This window comes from Anguilla anguilla, chromosome 5 (genome assembly GCF_013347855.1).
Source record: "Anguilla anguilla isolate fAngAng1 chromosome 5, fAngAng1.pri, whole genome shotgun sequence".
In the NCBI taxonomy this organism is placed as follows: Eukaryota; Metazoa; Chordata; class Actinopteri; order Anguilliformes; family Anguillidae; genus Anguilla; species Anguilla anguilla.
In genome coordinates, this window is record NC_049205.1 from 17,316,412 (window position 1) to 17,332,959 (window position 16,548).

Here is a 16,548-nt window from a genome sequence, read left to right on the forward strand (position 1 = left end):
TCCTGAGCCGCGTCCACAGGTAATCAGCGTAATTCGTCGGTCTTTCTTCGTTGCGAGGGCTCGAAAGCGCCGTGAAACGCGAGCGTTAGGATCCCCTCCTCCGTCAAGAGCCGGCGAGCAGCCTCACGAATACGGGATGTGCACGTCAGGAACGCCTGGGCGGCCATCAGCTCAGGTGCAGGCAGCCATTTTGGATCGCACCAAAACGGCACACATACATACGCTGCAAACCAAGGCTCATCTGAGGTAACCGAGGTTTGATGTTTGATAGCCACTGGAGGTTTTGCATCCCACAGCCCTCTCTTGTAAATCTAAAATGAAACTCCACTCAGCAGTTTCTGGGGAGGAAGTGACAAGACTTCATGGAAGAAGCCTGCTTCTGCGAGGATGCAGAATTAGGATTAAGGCATTGTGTAATCTGTTTTTATACAAGATAAACACAAGATGAAATGATTGTCCCTGTTGCGCGAGTAGAGATAATGCCTTTAATCCAGGATCTGTTGCACAGGGGATAGTCCTGCTTATACAGAGGAGTGTGTTAGAGAGAGAGGGAGAAAGAGAAAGAGAGAAAATTAAATCCACAGTTTGGCATTGGCAGAAGCCAGTCAGTGAGTTCTGGCTTTCTTCAGGGTGGAGAAAGGTTTAAGATGATTACTCACACAGTGAACACACCAAGTACACATTGAACTGGGCTGGCCCCCTCCCCTCCCCTCCCTCATCTGAAATAATCTTTTTTATTTATGGTTTTTATATGGTTTCATTTCTCCTAAGAAAGACCTGAACATGTTAGAGCCTGCTTACCCCAGCAGCTTTTGAATGATCATTCGTTTGTGCTAAGAATGTGGCTTGTGCGGGGGTACAGGGCAGCTAAGCAATATCATACTGGCGCAGAACAGCAGTTTATGGAGTTCATATTTTCTCAAAAAAAAACAAACGGTGTGATTCTGGAGGAGTATTTGCATATTGGGAGCTGCAGCTCAATCGGAGAACTACCTCGCGGGCCTCAAGGGTAGTAAACAGAAAGCAATTAACCAAGATGAAACCGTATGAATTTCTCATGCTTATTTTCTCACGTTAGTGACAACAGAACCAGGCCATAGGGCAAAATTTGAATGCCACATGCAGACATTCTCTGGAGAAAGTGGTCGGAGTGATGGCATGTGTCACCAAGCTGAAGAAGTGGGGAGACTGAGATGGATATTTATGTGTTTGGGAGGTGTGGCCATCGGGGAGTCTGGTCCCCGGTTCGGTATTGTCTCTCTGGTGCGTGGCAGGTTGTGAGTTATCCTTAGCAGCTGTCTGCAGTAGTGAGGGTGAACAGTCAGGTCTCCCATTGTTCCAGTTCTCCATCGACACGCCCCTTGCTTTTGTGACATCATCATCTGAAGTTCAGAAGAGTGTTGTGACAGCTGGTCTCCCTGGCTTGTTTCCCTCCTCCTCTCACCCCCACCAGGGTACTCATTGATATCCCTATTAGTCACCATCAGATAAAGATTCAGGCCCAATATGTGTGTCCTCCCCCCCTCCCATTCTATACCCATTGATAATGCGGGGTATTGATCCTTATTGGATATGCTGATGGACCACATCTGTCACCCATCCCCTCCCACCTCAGTGGGACACTTCATTTTCCTTTTCACTGAGGTTAAAGTTTACATCAGTGGGCTTCGGCGGGGAGGGCTGTGAACTCTTCGAGGTGCTAATATAGTGATAATGTTTTTATCTTAACCTGTTTAAATGATTTGGGAGGCACGTCTTTACCCAGAGGTGGCGGGTTAAGAGGTCATTATCCCACTGGAGCAGAATTGACTGGTTTCCATTACTGCTCTCCACTGCACTGGCGTGACACACGCTCGATAAACAGAAACCCGGTGTGTGTGTGTGTGTGTGTGTGTGTGTGTGTGTGCGTGGTTGTGTTTGTGTGTTTTAGATTGTGATATTTATATAAGCGGACTTGTGAAATGCAACACTTGTTGCTTCTGTGTTAATGGGTGTGGAGATGACAGCACAGAGAGAGAGAGGGAGGGAGAGAGAGAGCTTTATAAAACAACCATTATCAATTTGACTTGTGTAATAATCTCTGAAACCTCAAATAAAGCGTCAAACCCAGCCTCGACATGTAGCGATGCATCAGTAGAGAGAGAGAATAGGAAGGGTGATTGGGTGAAAAGAATGAGGAGAAATAGAGAGAGAGAAAATGGGGAAAGGGGAGAAAACAAAGGACTGAGAGCAAAGAGAAAGACAGGAAGACAAAGACAAAGAGAGAGTGGGGTGCCCCCCCCCCCCCCCCCCAGGTTATTGTACCTGCTAACATTTGTCTACCATTTATAATTTAGTACAGTCACAGATTACAATTCCAGATCGTTCCAAAGCTAGACCTCCAGATGGGGCAGATATTAACCTCTGATTCTGCTGTTTAATTAACTTGTCTCCACAGCAACCAACCCAGTGGGTGGGTTGGCAGGGCTTGGGGGGGGGGGGTGCTCTGATATGAAGAGTGTGATTCAGAACTCCCGTTCCTGCAAGATTATGATCGGAATCAGAAGTGGGGTGGCATTCGAATTGGGGGCAAAGGACGCGGCTATTAATGGAGGCACTTTGTCAGGTTTGTTTAACGTCTAATGATTTAATTGGCTATTTAGTGGAGGCTCGCTTCGGACGGCTCGTACATTATTCAGGAGAATAGACAGGCCGTTTGAGTGGGAGAGCAAATATTGCTACAGGATCACGGAGCGTCTCGCCGTCTAATTAGCCAGGAATGCGAGATGATTCTTCAGCTTTATCCAGGCACCGCCGCGGCATCGGGGCTCTGCAAACAGGAGGCTTCTACCCAACCCAGGGGTCGAGTGGTGTGTGTGAGCGTGTGTGTGTGTGTGTGTGTGAGTGAGTATCTGTGTGTGTGTGTGTGAGCGTGTGTGTGTGTGTGTGTGTGTGTGTGAGTATCTGTGTGTGTGTGAGTATCTGTGTGTGTGTGTGTGTGTGTGAGTGTGTGTGTGTGTGTGTGTGTGTGTGTGTTTGTGTGTGTGTGTGTGTTAGTATCTGTGTGTGTGTGTGAGTGTGTGTGTGTGTGTTTGTCTGTGTGTGTGTGTGTGTTTATGTGGTTTACATGTGTCTGTACATGCTTGTTTTGGCTTGTTTTTTGGGGGAGGGTCAGTGTGTGTGAGTTTGTGTAGAGTGGATGTAGGGAATGGTGTGTGTGTGTGTGTGGGTGTGTGTGTGTTCATTGAGGTGCAACAGGATTACTTTACATTTGGAATATCAGACACTATGATGGCCTTTCCAGAAGATGATAATGATAGACTATCATAATAAAGATAAACTATAATGAAGTATTGCAGCTGATACATCAGTAAGCCTCCCCCACACTGAATCTCACAATTATTTAAAGGTAGTGACTGCATCATCATTTTCTAAAGAGCAAATGGCAGTTGGTTACAGATATTATGAATTTAATAATATTATTGGCACAAGTCATCAGAAATATGACTCATGGAACATTATTTGTGTAGCCAAGTCTGGTGCTGTGTCACACTTCATGCTTAGACTAATTTGAAATCCATAATTTAGCATTTTTCATTCATTATTGTTATTGCAATTTTTTTTTGTGGGCAGATTGTACAGACGAGACCCTATGATTGGAACTAGGTTTAAAAAAAGCCAGAAAGCCTCCCTACCACAATGCTGTCATGTGACACAAGCGGTATAAGGGTGGGTTTCTATGTTAGTCCATGACTCATTTTTAGCCCTAGTGATTGGTTTGCGCCCAAGTTAGAAATCAACATGCAGTGTGCAGAAATCCCATGGTCGACAGCAGCTGCTGTGTGGAAATCACCATTGGCTATGAAAAAGAAATATATATATTTTTAAAAATATATCCACATTCGCTGGTTGGTACGAAAGCCCAATGGATAAGATGGACGCCTGGTCGGTGTAGAAGCTTGCACAGTCGCTGCTGATGGTTGGTGCTCGCTGCTGTGTGTGGTTTCTGTACGTGGCGCGTGTGTGTTTCTCCAGCCCTGAAGGGCCACCGTCTCTCACGCCGGTTGTCATGGCTACAGGGCTGGAGCACGCAGCGCGTGTTTGGTAAACAGATCGGAGTGGTTGATGACCAGGCATATTACTGTTTTACTGGTCAACAGCGGACCCATTGATTCCCGTGAGGTACACTGTGTGTAGCCTATTTAACATGGCCTGAGCAACTTACGAACCTAACCAATTATCTGCATACATGCCATGTATCTTGAAGGGGAGAAGACCATTGTTTCAGCTTTCAGGTATTCAACCATGAGATCACACAAATTGATTACTGGGGTCGGTATGCAAATGCCTGTTTCATTAATTGGAAAAAAGAACAGAGATCCACAGTTTTCTATTTTCTCATCAATATGCATGAAGGAATGCTCAAGAACCCTGCATATAATAACAGATAATTTATTGATATTATTAATTTTCTTGGCTGAAAGCTTGAGCATGTGCAGATCTGTCTGCGATGAGTCATTACTCTCACAGAATGAACCGGAATTTCATGGGCAGCGGTGGGGGGTATAATCGTTTGAATGAGCCATAGAATATTGGAATCTGAAATCAAAATTCACATTCTTAATATCTGCAATGTTCACTTGAAGAACTGTGAGGATTATGTACAGTATATGATGTTTTCCCTTTCCCTTTCTAGCATTTATCAGCATCTATATAATTATTTCTAATAACTTGAGGAAAAGGGCCAAAAGAACCAACTAAAGAAAACGTTTGTGGCCATTGTTCCATCAAAGCCTTCGTCAGAAAGCCCAGAATAGCCCAGATCAGGGTAGGTTAAATCTTAACACAGTGAAATAGAACACCTATGTAGATCGATGAAGCAACGTCCTTGCATGGTAATATTGCTGATTCATTAAAGCAAGCGGGTGAGCTGGTGTCAGAGCAGAGGTGGAAAGTCCAGGGGTCTGAAAGTAAGTCTGAAAGAAAGTAAGTCCTGCCATGTGTTTCTTCCTCCCATGAACTCAGCCAGCTGATTTCATAAGTTCTACCTCCTGGCTGAAGAATTGTGCTAATGAGCAAATCCAGGGGATCGGAACAAAATACTGGAGTGGACTTTTACTTTCTGTAACCTGCATTTTCCATCTCAGAGCAAATTAATATGCCTGTTCATCACAAACATTGGATTTACACTGTAATTAATAGTGTAATAATGCAGTATAAAGTATCTGATCTGCAAGACCACCTTGCCTCAAAGATATGACTGTACAATAGAAGAGACACTCACTAACTCCTGACTATGAGAAAAGACATGAGTGAGGATGAGGTAGAGTGAAAGACAGAGAACGAAAGTGTGTGGGAGGAGGAGAAAAGAGCAAAAGAGGGATGAGTGGGAGAGAAAAGGAAAGAGAGGAAGAAGTGCAGAATCAGGCGGTGTGTAGTGTGTTAGCTTGGCAGAGTTTCCACTGCATTCCCCTGTAAATAAACAGAGATGTTCACCTCGCTCTGATAGCGAGTGAAATAACATATGACTGGAGGCGACTGATTCTCAGAGGAGATTAAGTGACTGGGGAGAGTCGAGGGGAGAAGCTGATCCCGAGCTGAAACGCGCCTCTAGTGGCGGTCGGCAGTACTGCGCAGAGGACTGGGTGCAAGCAGGGAAAAGGGGAGAAATCTGCATTAGGAGTATTTAAATGGTTAAGCTTTGCTCCATGTGGAGCGAAATCCAACAGTTTAAATATATATATATATATTAATCTTTTGTTTTCTTTCATTGATCTTTTATGCATTCTCTCAAAATGTATGCAGGGTATATTATATAGCACAAAGTACTCTTTTTTTAGCAAGTAGCATTTACATCCTGAACAGAACAGTAGAAACTCCGTAACTCCTCAGTAAGGGCACGGTTTCCATTCCGGAATTTTCCAGCATGCACCGCCGCCCGCAATTAAGTGCCAGTATCAACCACGCGGAATGTCTGAAATGCTCGGAATGTTCATAAATCTGGAGGCTCACCTGAGGTCAGCCAGGTGAGCGCAGACTGAAGCTGCGCTGTGCTGTGTGCCCTGGGCTTCGGAGAAGGAGAAGCGGGAAGCCCTCCGCGTGGTCTCTGTGACCGGGGCTGAGCGGTAATGCCACTGTCTGGTCTTATGTAAATATGACCCGTTCAGGTTGTCTTTTCCCAGGCTGGGCCGGTGGGAAAAAAAGCCCCCCGGGCTACAATGCTGTGAGTAAACAGGCAGACAATAGGGCAGCCCCTGTTCCCACGACGACCCAACCAGGACCCCGTTTGTTTTCAGATGCCCGGGTTAATCTCGGCTGTCTCTCGGAAATGAGCGTTATTGTGTGGGTGTGTTCGTGCTCATTCGTGCTGGGAAGGAATTTTAGGGCAAGGGGGTGTAGAGAGTGAGTGGGTGCAGGGGAGGTGGGTGTCGTAGTGTACTAGCATGCTAGCAAATGCGTCATAATATTTTAGACCTGTTTGAATGCCATAGTTTCTGGCTGGCTCCAAAAAAATGAATGATATGAATGACTTGTGCCAGAACTAAGAGATTTTTTTAATAACAAGGGCCATGTATGATATCACAATTAATTTTCACCGCCTAATGTTCCTGTCGGCATAAACTGGCACCAAGCTATCATCGGTCCATGTCTTCTGTTGACCTTGGACATTACTTGACAGTAATTCGCAAAGTGTTCCAGCATTTGTGAAATCCACAAAATGAGAAATCTACCTAGGGGCCACTGGGGAAAATATCTATTACAAGTGCACCCTCCCTGCAGAAAATATGAATATCCTCTTAATCCCTCATCTCTCTCTCTCTCCCTCTCTTCTTCTGTCACTCTCAGGTGGTGGTGCCTACGCGTGTGGGGCAGATGTATGTGTACGAAACAGGGAAGAACGAGCAGGACGAGTATGACGTCCCCCGCCACCCGCCTCCCTCCCAGGACATATACGACGTTCCCCCTACCAGAGCGCAGTATAACCAGCAGGTAAGCGCTTCGCCCTGCCCACTCCACCGATGTCCACCTCCATCAGCTTCACCTACACCAACACCAACACCCACCTCCGTCGCCTGTATCTACACGCATACCCACTTCCGTCTCCTCTGTCTGCACACCTCTCTATACCAGTGCCACTCTCGTAATGCTACTCCTGCCTACAGTTACCAGCAGTTCTCATACTTGTATGTGGACGGCCTCATGCCACTGCAATCAAGCAGTAATTCTAGCATCCCTTCAGATTTAGGGACGCTAGAATATTGTTTGTTCTGTCGGCTCAGATTCACTTCCAGACCAGTCATCTCTCTTTGCGGTGTTTCGTCCCGTATTAATATTTGATGTATGTGGAACCTGAAATCGTGTCTCTTCACACGGTTTAAAACGGACAGAGGCCCTCCGATCGCATGTTTATTTTTAGAAAGGTTATACATCATTTGCAAGGGAAGCATGCTTCAGCTTCAGGATGCATCAGGGGGGAAAGAAAGATGTGTTATTTTCTCACTTTAGAATCTCGGCGGCGACCCCTGTGCCTTTGAGAAGGAGTGTGTTTGTTTGAAGGTTAAAGCACAATAAACTTGGTTTTTCATCATTTCCTCCCATAAATGGGAAATCATTCTGTGGTGTCCTGAAGCCACGATAAGCACTAAGACCCATTCACTCAGCTGACAATCTGCTCCCTGACGAAATGTCAGAGAGAGGGGAGAGAGGGGGAGAGAGAGAGAGAGTGGGGGGGGAGGAGGAGAGAGGGATACAGAGAGGGATGGGGTGAGAAAAAGGGAGAAGGAGTGAGAAAGAAGGATAGAAAGAGGAGAGAGAGATAAAAATGAAGATTAAACAGAAGGAATGGGAAAATGTGAAAAGGCAAGTAATGACCTGAAGAGACTGGGAAAGAAGTGAAGAGAAGGACTGTGTATCCTTTCTCTAAACCACTGATTTCCGTGAGTGTAGACCCCACACGCTGCTTCCCTTGCTTAACCTTGGCCTGCCTGTGGAGAATAGCACAGAGAAACAGCATGAATGGGCACCCATGCACACCTCCGGAGATGACAAAGGCCACACGGCAGCTGAATAGCTCTGAACATGGGCTTTTCTGTCTTTCCGTAAACTGAAAAAAACAGGACCCCTTATTGTACTGTTGTACCGTATGCCCCCGGTGCCTGCCTTTGCTTGGGGGGAGGGGAGTTGGGGGGGAAGGGGGGGGGGGAGTGGAATTGAGGCAGGCGGCCGGGGGAAGGCGGCCGCGCAGATGAGGGTGGAAACGAGGCGTCGCGGCGCCGTTCGCTGCAGTGTAGGAGCCGCTTAATTCCCTCCAATCAGAGCCTGCCGCCGCCGGAACACGAGAAGGCCAGGCGTGACAAATCTGCCTGCCCACCCGCGCGCGCCGCTAAGCTACGCTGTCGCCTTTACGAGGTGTTTTTTCTCTTTCTTCCCTCCCTTTCCTTTTTTTTAACCCCCTCCCTCTCTCTCTCTCTCTCTCTCTCTCAAATTCAAATTCAAAATGCTTTATTGGCATGAAATACACAAGTAAATATTGCCAAAGCGTACATATAGAAATACAGAAAGACATTGGAGCATGAACATAAATTTAGCCGAACACATTACCTCTCTCTCCTCTCTCTCCTCTCTCTCTCTCTCTTTCTCTCTCCTCGCTCTCTCTTTCTCTCTCACTCTCTCTCTCCTCTCACTCTCTCCCTCCCTCTCCCTCTCTCTCTCACTCTCTCTCCTCTCTCCCTCTTTCTCTCTCACTCTCTCTCTCTCCTCTCCCTCTCTCTCTCTCTCTCTCTCTCTGATATGCTCTTGAAGCGAAAGGCCTGTCGGTTCCCTTTGATGTCTGCATTCAAAGTGACCCCTCTTCTTTATCTCCCAGCTCCGTTTCCAAGCCCCCCCCCCGCCCCCCCGAACAGATCCCGCCTCCTTGTTTTGGCCGAAATTAGAATTGCTAATCTGCCCTTATAGGAGGCCGGCGGCGGGCCGGTGCGGAGCGGAGCGGGGCGCAGGTCGCGGGGCGTAGTTCGCCGTATGTTAATAGAGATGGAGGACCCGGCCTGTCACTGCACAAGGGCGCGTCGTTTGGCATTCCCCGCACACCGAGCGCTTATCTCCCGCTGCAGCGATCAGCAGAACGCTGCTCCATGAATATGTACATGGCTGGGAAGCTGGTCGCGCGCGCGCATGTGTGTTTGTGTGTGTGTGTGCGTATGTGTGTGCCGCGTATGCATACGTGCGTGTAGATTCTGTTGGTGTGTGCGCATGATGCGAGTGTATGCGCATGTAGGGTATGCCTGCATGTGTGTGTGTGGTGATTGTGTGTGCTTACGGGTGTGCCTGTGTGTGTGATTGGACACATATGCTGTATGTGCGGTGTGTTTGTGTGTGTGTGTGTGTATGTGTAAATTTGTATGCATGTGTGTGCACGCACGTTTGTGTGTGACAAGAGGTCGCATTTCCAGGGATGAGACAGTAAAGGGAAAACAAAAGTCAGGTGAGACAGAGAGGAACATTTGTGAACTGAAGCTGGCATGGTTTATTGATTTACATTAATTTTCCCTCCACACAATATTAGCGCTTTTAAAAGCCCTGGTGCAGTAGCAGTGTGTGATTAATAATTCACCTTCCCCACAGTTTCGCTGTCTTCGTAGCTTGGTGGTGCATCTCTGGATTCCAGATTTCAGAAACATTAATCCCTTCTTCCTGAGGGGCTTCCAGCTCTGGGCTGAAATGCATTGTGGGATTTTATATATATATATATATATATATATATTAGAGGGTGGAAAAATCCCACCGCAATGACGGCATCCTGGCCGACATGCCATATTGCTTTAGCATTGCGGTGATGTAGCGAGAATGTTATGTGTTGTGCTGTCGTAATGTTCAGCTTTCTCAGACATGCTAGCGAGTGTCTGCCCTGCTCTGAGGCTGCATCACGTTCCGGTTCCCATCATGCCCTGAGACATATCCCACAATCCTCCTGCCGTGAACAGGAAGTCTGTCCCTCTGTGGGGGCGTGAGAGAGGGCCTGTACCGCGTGTATCGGTACGAACTTTGACCCCTCTATTCAGGCAGAGCTTAAATGGACTCCCTGTTTTCTCTGGACAGAAAAGGGAGAGAGGGAAGAGAGGAGGATGGAAGGGGGGAAAATGGAGTGAGACCAGGAAGAGGGAAGCACAACAGAGAAGGAAGGGGGGCGAGGGGTGACATGGCGATGTGATGGACAAGTAAAGGGATGGGATGATGAGAGAGGGGTAAGAGAAGTTTAAGGGATGTATAACAGACGGGAAAGGAGAGATTGACAGAGGGATATGAGACAAAAAAGTAAAATGTTTAGCCGCGTTTCTACCCAAAGTAGCCGGAACTTTTAGTCCCAGGAACTACTTTTCAAGGAACTAAAAGGTTCCTTCAGCCCATTGTTGTCTGCGTTTCCACCGCGGTCTAAAGCCCCGCGAAGATTAGGCAAATTAGTCCGCTGACGTATGAAAAAGCGACGGCTGTTTTAAACGGGCACACTGTAACGCTGTCTTATGTAGTGATGCAACTTCAGGATGCTCTTTCTCACAACGTTATGTTAAAGACAAAAAAAAACATTTATTTCCGTGATGGACTGATAGTGCACCAGCCTGCATCAATGCATTGTTCATATTTATTACTAGCGCTAACTTTCCACATATTTTTGTGGACTTCAAGCATTTGTTACTCTTGCTACAGTTGCGCGTTCTTATTTCAGTCACTTAAGCCACTCCATGATTTATGCCTCTTTCAGTTTCCCACGATTTTAAACAACTTTGCCGTGAGTGCTCCAGCCATTTTCTGTGACGACTACTCCAGCCATAATTATGATGAAGTAATTCTACGTCCACAATGCAAACAGCATAGCTAATATAAAGCTTAGTGAAACCAGACTGTAATGGCAAACGGTCCTCATCTAATCTTTACTCTAATGAAGAACACAACAATGAAGAAAAACGCATAATGCAGTTGTACTAATGTTTATTTGAAAACTCAGTGTAATGATTTGGACTTCGTCGTCGGTCCATCTGTCGTATGATTTCTTCTGTAACTCCATGTTGTGTCAAAGCACAATGAACAAAAAACGAACTGGTTTGCGGCTGCAGATGTTTAAAAATGGCGGTTGAAATAAAATGCTGTGAGTACTCGACCAATCAGAAATGTTCAGCGCTACAAACCCCACCCTCAAAGTTCCTGTACTTTTGGAAAGTACTACCCCCCCCGAAAAGGGACTTTTTGGGGGGGGACTTAATTTAGACCCTTCCTCAAAAGGTTCCTAGTTCCTGCGGAAAGTTCCTGCGGTGGAAATGCGGCTTTTGTCTAACAAGGACATCAGAGGAGAGAGGAAGGGAGCTCCTGGGAGTAGAGAGATTAGGAGACAAAGTGGGGAGGTGGGGGGGGGGCACGTTACACCCAACCACCCTGTCACCAGCTCCACATTATACTGGATTAAACCAGCACGCTCTCAAAAGCTTGATTTAATTAGTTGGTTTTTTTATAACATGCTTCTGCTCCGCCCCCCCCCCCCCCGTGTTGTAATGGAACCGTTCTTTCGCCTCTCCCAGTCACACTTTCTCTGTGAGCAGCACGAGCACACATCCATTTGCGCAATCCCACGCTTAACGGATCTCATCAACACGAACGCCATCGCGGGCGTGACACTGATGTGTGTCATCGCAGTGACGTGTGTTTGTGTCTCAAACATGTGAGGCGTGCGTGTGTTTGGGCAGAGCTGACTTCTCAACTCGCGCATTCACTGTGTGTCTTTGTTCAGTCAGAGATGTGAAAAAACACAAAAATGTCACAGAGATAAAAATCCCAGAGAGGAAAATATCTACATTGCAGGCGGAACAGAAGTATAAACCATACAAAAAAGTTACAAGCAACTCATATTACATATGAAATGTATGTATATGCAAATGCATGTATTTGAAATACTGCTGGCCTCGGGGTACAGTTGGCCTTTGTGTCACTGCAGTTCTGGAAATGCACCCTCTGACTGTGGCTCCTCCCCCATACAGGTATATGACACGCCCCCCATGGTGGTGAAGGGCCCTCCCAGCCGAGATGGTGGGCAGGAGATCTACGACACACCCCCCAGTGTGGAGAAGAACCAGTTACTCTCCCAACAAACGGTGAGGGCTCAATGCCTACGCATGCACACACACGCACACAAATACTCAGACACTGAATCACAGGGATCTCCGCTTATACTTCACAGTGTCTGGCCACACATGGACATAGTGTCTGCTGGTCTTTGATTGGCTTTGATTGGTTTCAGACTTTGATTGGCTAAATAGTCCATGCACATCCTTTCCAAGGAGCTCCACCAATCACAGAATATGATGGTAACATCCAGTAAAACAAAGCCAATGGCATTCTGAGCCTGGGTATCAGCCAAGCAGTGCTATCCCCCAATCACCATCATATTGTTCTGTTGGCTGTCAAACATGTTCCATGATTGCTGGCTCTCTCCTACCAATAAGAGGATGTCGCAACTATCTTACCCATATTTCATTATCCCTAGGAAAATGAATTCATCAGTGATTCAGGGATGTGATTTTTCCAGATTTGTTCTTGATTAATCAGGAAGTGCTATTTTCACACCATAAATGTCCCTTATTGCTGAACATTCTCTCCTGTTGTCCGCTTCTGAAGAATGCAAAAGCTCCGGATGTGTGTTTGCTTATCACATTCCCAAGTCCTCTTCTTCTGGTGAAGATATTTGGGGCTCTGAAAATCAGTATTTCTTGATCAGTCAGTAAAAATGGTATACCTGGTGACACTGCATGTTTGTCCCCAGTCGCAGGTGTACGACTTCCCGCCCTCCGTGAGCAAGGACGTCCCCGACCTGCCGCCGCGGGAGGAGACGTACGACGTGCCGCCGCACTTCGCCAAGCTGAAGAAAGGCCCGGAAGGCCAGCCCTTCCAGGAGGCCATCCTGGAGGACGTCTACGACGTCCCTCCCCCGCCGCTGACGGGCAAGCGGCGCCCGGAAGGCCCCGCCCCCTTCGGCCAGGAGATCTACGACATCCCGGCCAGCCTGCGCAAGGGCGGCGTGTCGGAGCGGCCGCAGGACGTGTACGACTTCCCCCGCGAGAGGCCGGCGGGGGGCGACGACGGGGGCGACTACGTCTACGACGTCCCCCCCCAGGTGGTGCGCGATCCCGCCTCGGAGGACCTGGCCGTCAGCTTCAAGCGCCTGTCGGCCTCCAGCACGGGCAGCAACCGCAGCAACCTCTCCAGCTCCTCCCTGGACCTGGTGCCCGTCAAGGAGCCCTCCTCCTCCTCCTCCGCCTCCACCTCCTCCTCGTCCGCCGCCTCCTCGCTGGGCGGGAGGCTGAACCTGGACCTGGACCAGGCCATGGAGCGGCTGGTGAGGCTCCAGCAGGGCGTGGAGGGCTCCGTGTCCCTCCTCATGAGCTTCGTCAGCGGGGGCTGGCGGACCCCCGAGCAGCTGGAGGCCAACCTCCCCGCCATCCGGCAGGCGGCCGAGCGGGTGAAGGGCGCCGTGCGCGACCTGCTGGACTTCGCCCGCGGGGCGGTGGCCAACGCCGCCCAGGCCACGGACCGCACCCTGCAGGCCAAGCTGGGCCGGCAGGTGGCGAAGATGGAGGAGGGCTACCAGGGCCTGCTGCGCCACAGCCAGGCGCTGGACGGGGCGGGCTGGGCCCCCGGGGCCCTGCTGGGGCCCTGTCCCGGCGGCGACGATCTGGACCGGCTGGTGATGTGCGCGCGGGGCGTGCCCGACGACACCAAGCAGCTGGCCTCCTTCCTCCACGGCAACGCCTCCCTGCTCTTCAAACGGACCAAGCAGCAGCTGCCGCTCCCGCCGGTCCCCGGCGACCAGCCCGCCAACAACAACAACGGCCCCGCCTACCAGTCGGCCGGGCCCGAGAGGGGCAACATCCAGTCCCGCCCGCTGCCGTCCCCGCCCAAGTTTACTGCCGAGGAGGAGTCCCCCGACAGACCGTATGAGACCACTGAGGAAGGCTGGATGGAGGACTATGACTACGTGCATTTACAGGTACATTCCACTGACTGTGTGTGAGCAGGTACAGGCCTCTGTGTGACTGTGTGTGCGCAGGTACAGTCCTCTGTGTGACTGTGTGTGAGCAGGTACAGTCCTCCTCTGTGTAACTGTGTGTGAGCAGGTACAGGCCTCTGTGTGACTGTGTGTGAGCAGGTACAGTCCTCTGTGTGACTGTGTGTGAGCAGGTACAGTCCTCTGTGTGACTGTGTGTGAGCAGGTACAGTCCTCTGTGTGACTGTGTGTGCGCAGGTACAGTCCTCTGTGTGACTGTGTGTGAGCAGGTACAGTCCTCTGTGTGACTGTGTGTGAGCAGGTACAGTCCTCTGTGTGACTGTGTGGATTTTTGACTGGGTCAAAAATGACCCACCGTCACCAGGCCCCCAGTGATAAAGCCTATTTTAGACCCTAAATCAATATTTTTCATGTAAAACAACCCGTCACACGGTGAATAACTGTTTTTCTACCTCACTGTCCCGAGAGACCATATTTTTTCAGTCTACACCCATCGTTTTTACTGCGAAACATACATTGCAATTGAATTTTTTGCTCTAACAGATGCGTAACTGCACGGTTAAAAAGACTCATAAGACGATCTTTGTACCCTGATCCTGCATTAACTTCTAATGGTTGGGTAATTGCAGAAAATGTCATCAATTTTCATGCTGAAAAAAATGACATTTGTGGGATTTTCACTGCTGCTAAGCCCTGAAATTTAGTACCATACTCCCAAATTGAAGATACTCTTTTGGGAAACTATATTTGAAAATATTGTCGTTATCCAGACACGTTTTTAGCAGATGATCATCCTTTATGGTCGCCTCTGTCTTTAGTCATACTTTAGTCCCATATGGTTGTCTTCCTCATCAACGTTTCCTGAGATTTATTGGCACATTAAACTCCCCGTCGAGCCGACTGCTAAGACGTCGTCCCTGCTGTAAGATTAGGGGCTGCCTTCGGGAGATGCAGATTTCACGAAGTACGCGTCAGCTCTGCTGAGGTCTCACGAGAAACTGCCAGGGTGGCTCCTGATTGTGGCCTGCGACGTAACCTCCAAGCAACCGACGTGCAGAAATGCAACGTCCCTTTCCTTAGTTTTAAATCAGATGCAGATTTGGTGACGGCTGGAATCCGCTCTCCTCGGCGCCCTGGCCATTTCGTTTCATCGTTATCATTTGCCAACAAACGTTGTGTTTTGTTTCATTGCATAAAACAGATGGAACTGTTTACCGAGGGGGACATAGTTTGCCAGGAAGGGTACTTAGGAACACAGCGTGTGGGAATCCCTGTATCTTGGGTCTGTGGTAAGGGTGCTCAGTAGCGGAACGTCCTCGGGGGGACAAGATCTGGCGTGTGCCTCACGCTTCGCCCCGGTCGCTTTTTTGGGCCCTGCTGCTGCGTGATTCGTGTTTCTGACAAACGGAAAGGTTGCCAGAGTCAACAGCCCCGGTTTCACCCAAAAATTCTGTTACAGAACCTCTTTTAGTGTCTGTGTTTGTGTGTGAGAACAAATTAAGACTCAAGGCTGGAATCCAATAAACAAAAAAACCAAGCCCTTTCTGGCTAACTTCATGTATTGCAGTACCACACTGCCACCTACTGGCCATTTGAATGGTAAACGTACAGGAACTGCATCTGATGAGAGCAGGTCAGGAACAGTGCAGAGGCATTTGTGTGTGTGTGTGCGTGTTTGCCACTGCTCATTGGACTGTTCGTTCTCTGCACCAAAGTCTTCAGAAGCTATTACTAACACTTCTTGTGTGTGTTTTGTGTGTAAGTATATCTGTGTGTGTGTGTGTGTGTGTGTGTGTGTGTGTGTGTGTGTGTATGCATGAATGTATACATTTTGAAAAATAGGGGTGATCACAGCCGTTTCCTGCATTCCCTATAGTCATGTAAGTGCTGAAGCAGAGTGTCCGTATGTTAAGATTTAGATATATGAAAGCTAATTTCCCCTCCACAGCTTGTTATTGAGTCATAAGCTCTATGCATTACAGAACAACACTTTCTAGGTCACTTTGCATCAATGGGATGCAAAGCAGCTTGGCTGTATTATAATTATATGTCCTGTGTGATATTTGTGGTTATGTCTACGTGAACTTGGTTTTGCGAGGTAAGAGAGGGAAGAGGTTGAGCTGTTTGTCTGTGTGCCTTTGTGTGTGTGTGTGTATGTCTGTGTGTACATCTCTCATGATTGTATTTTTGGGGTTTCAGGGGAAAGAGGAGTTTGAGAAAAACCAGAAGCAGCTGTTAGAAAAAGGGAACATTATGCGTCAGAACAAAACTCAGCTGGAGCAGCAGCAGGTGAGAAAGAAAGAGGTATAGCTACATCAGAATGTGTATGTGTGTGCGTGCGTGTTTGTGTGCGTTTGTGTGTGTGTGTGCATATGGGTTTTTTTGTGTGTGTATGTGCCTGTGTGTGCATTTCAGTTCTTCCCTGCTTCACTGAAGTAAGATTGTATAGATTTTGGCCTTGTCCTTGGATCAGATTTAGCCTTTTTCCATCAATGGACGATCATGGTATGGCTAAGTGTTGG

At 48.3% G+C, this 16,548-nt stretch overlaps 1 protein-coding gene across 3 annotated transcripts in view; it reads left to right on the plus strand.

Moving 5' to 3' along the window:
- bcar1 (BCAR1 scaffold protein, Cas family member) overlaps positions 1-16,548 on the plus strand; it is a 99,508-nt gene that overhangs the window by 82,332 nt on the left and 628 nt on the right. For 2 of the 3 annotated variants that reach the window (XM_035418808.1, XM_035418807.1), the window contains exons 3-6: positions 6,826-6,969; positions 12,003-12,116; positions 12,785-14,008; positions 16,226-16,315. In XM_035418808.1, the coding sequence (XP_035274699.1) occupies positions 6,826-6,969; positions 12,003-12,116; positions 12,785-14,008; positions 16,226-16,315 (1,572 nt within the window). The remainder of the gene's footprint in view (positions 1-6,825; positions 6,970-12,002; positions 12,117-12,784; positions 14,009-16,225; positions 16,316-16,548) is intronic. The other variant, XM_035418809.1, reaches the window with a different exon arrangement.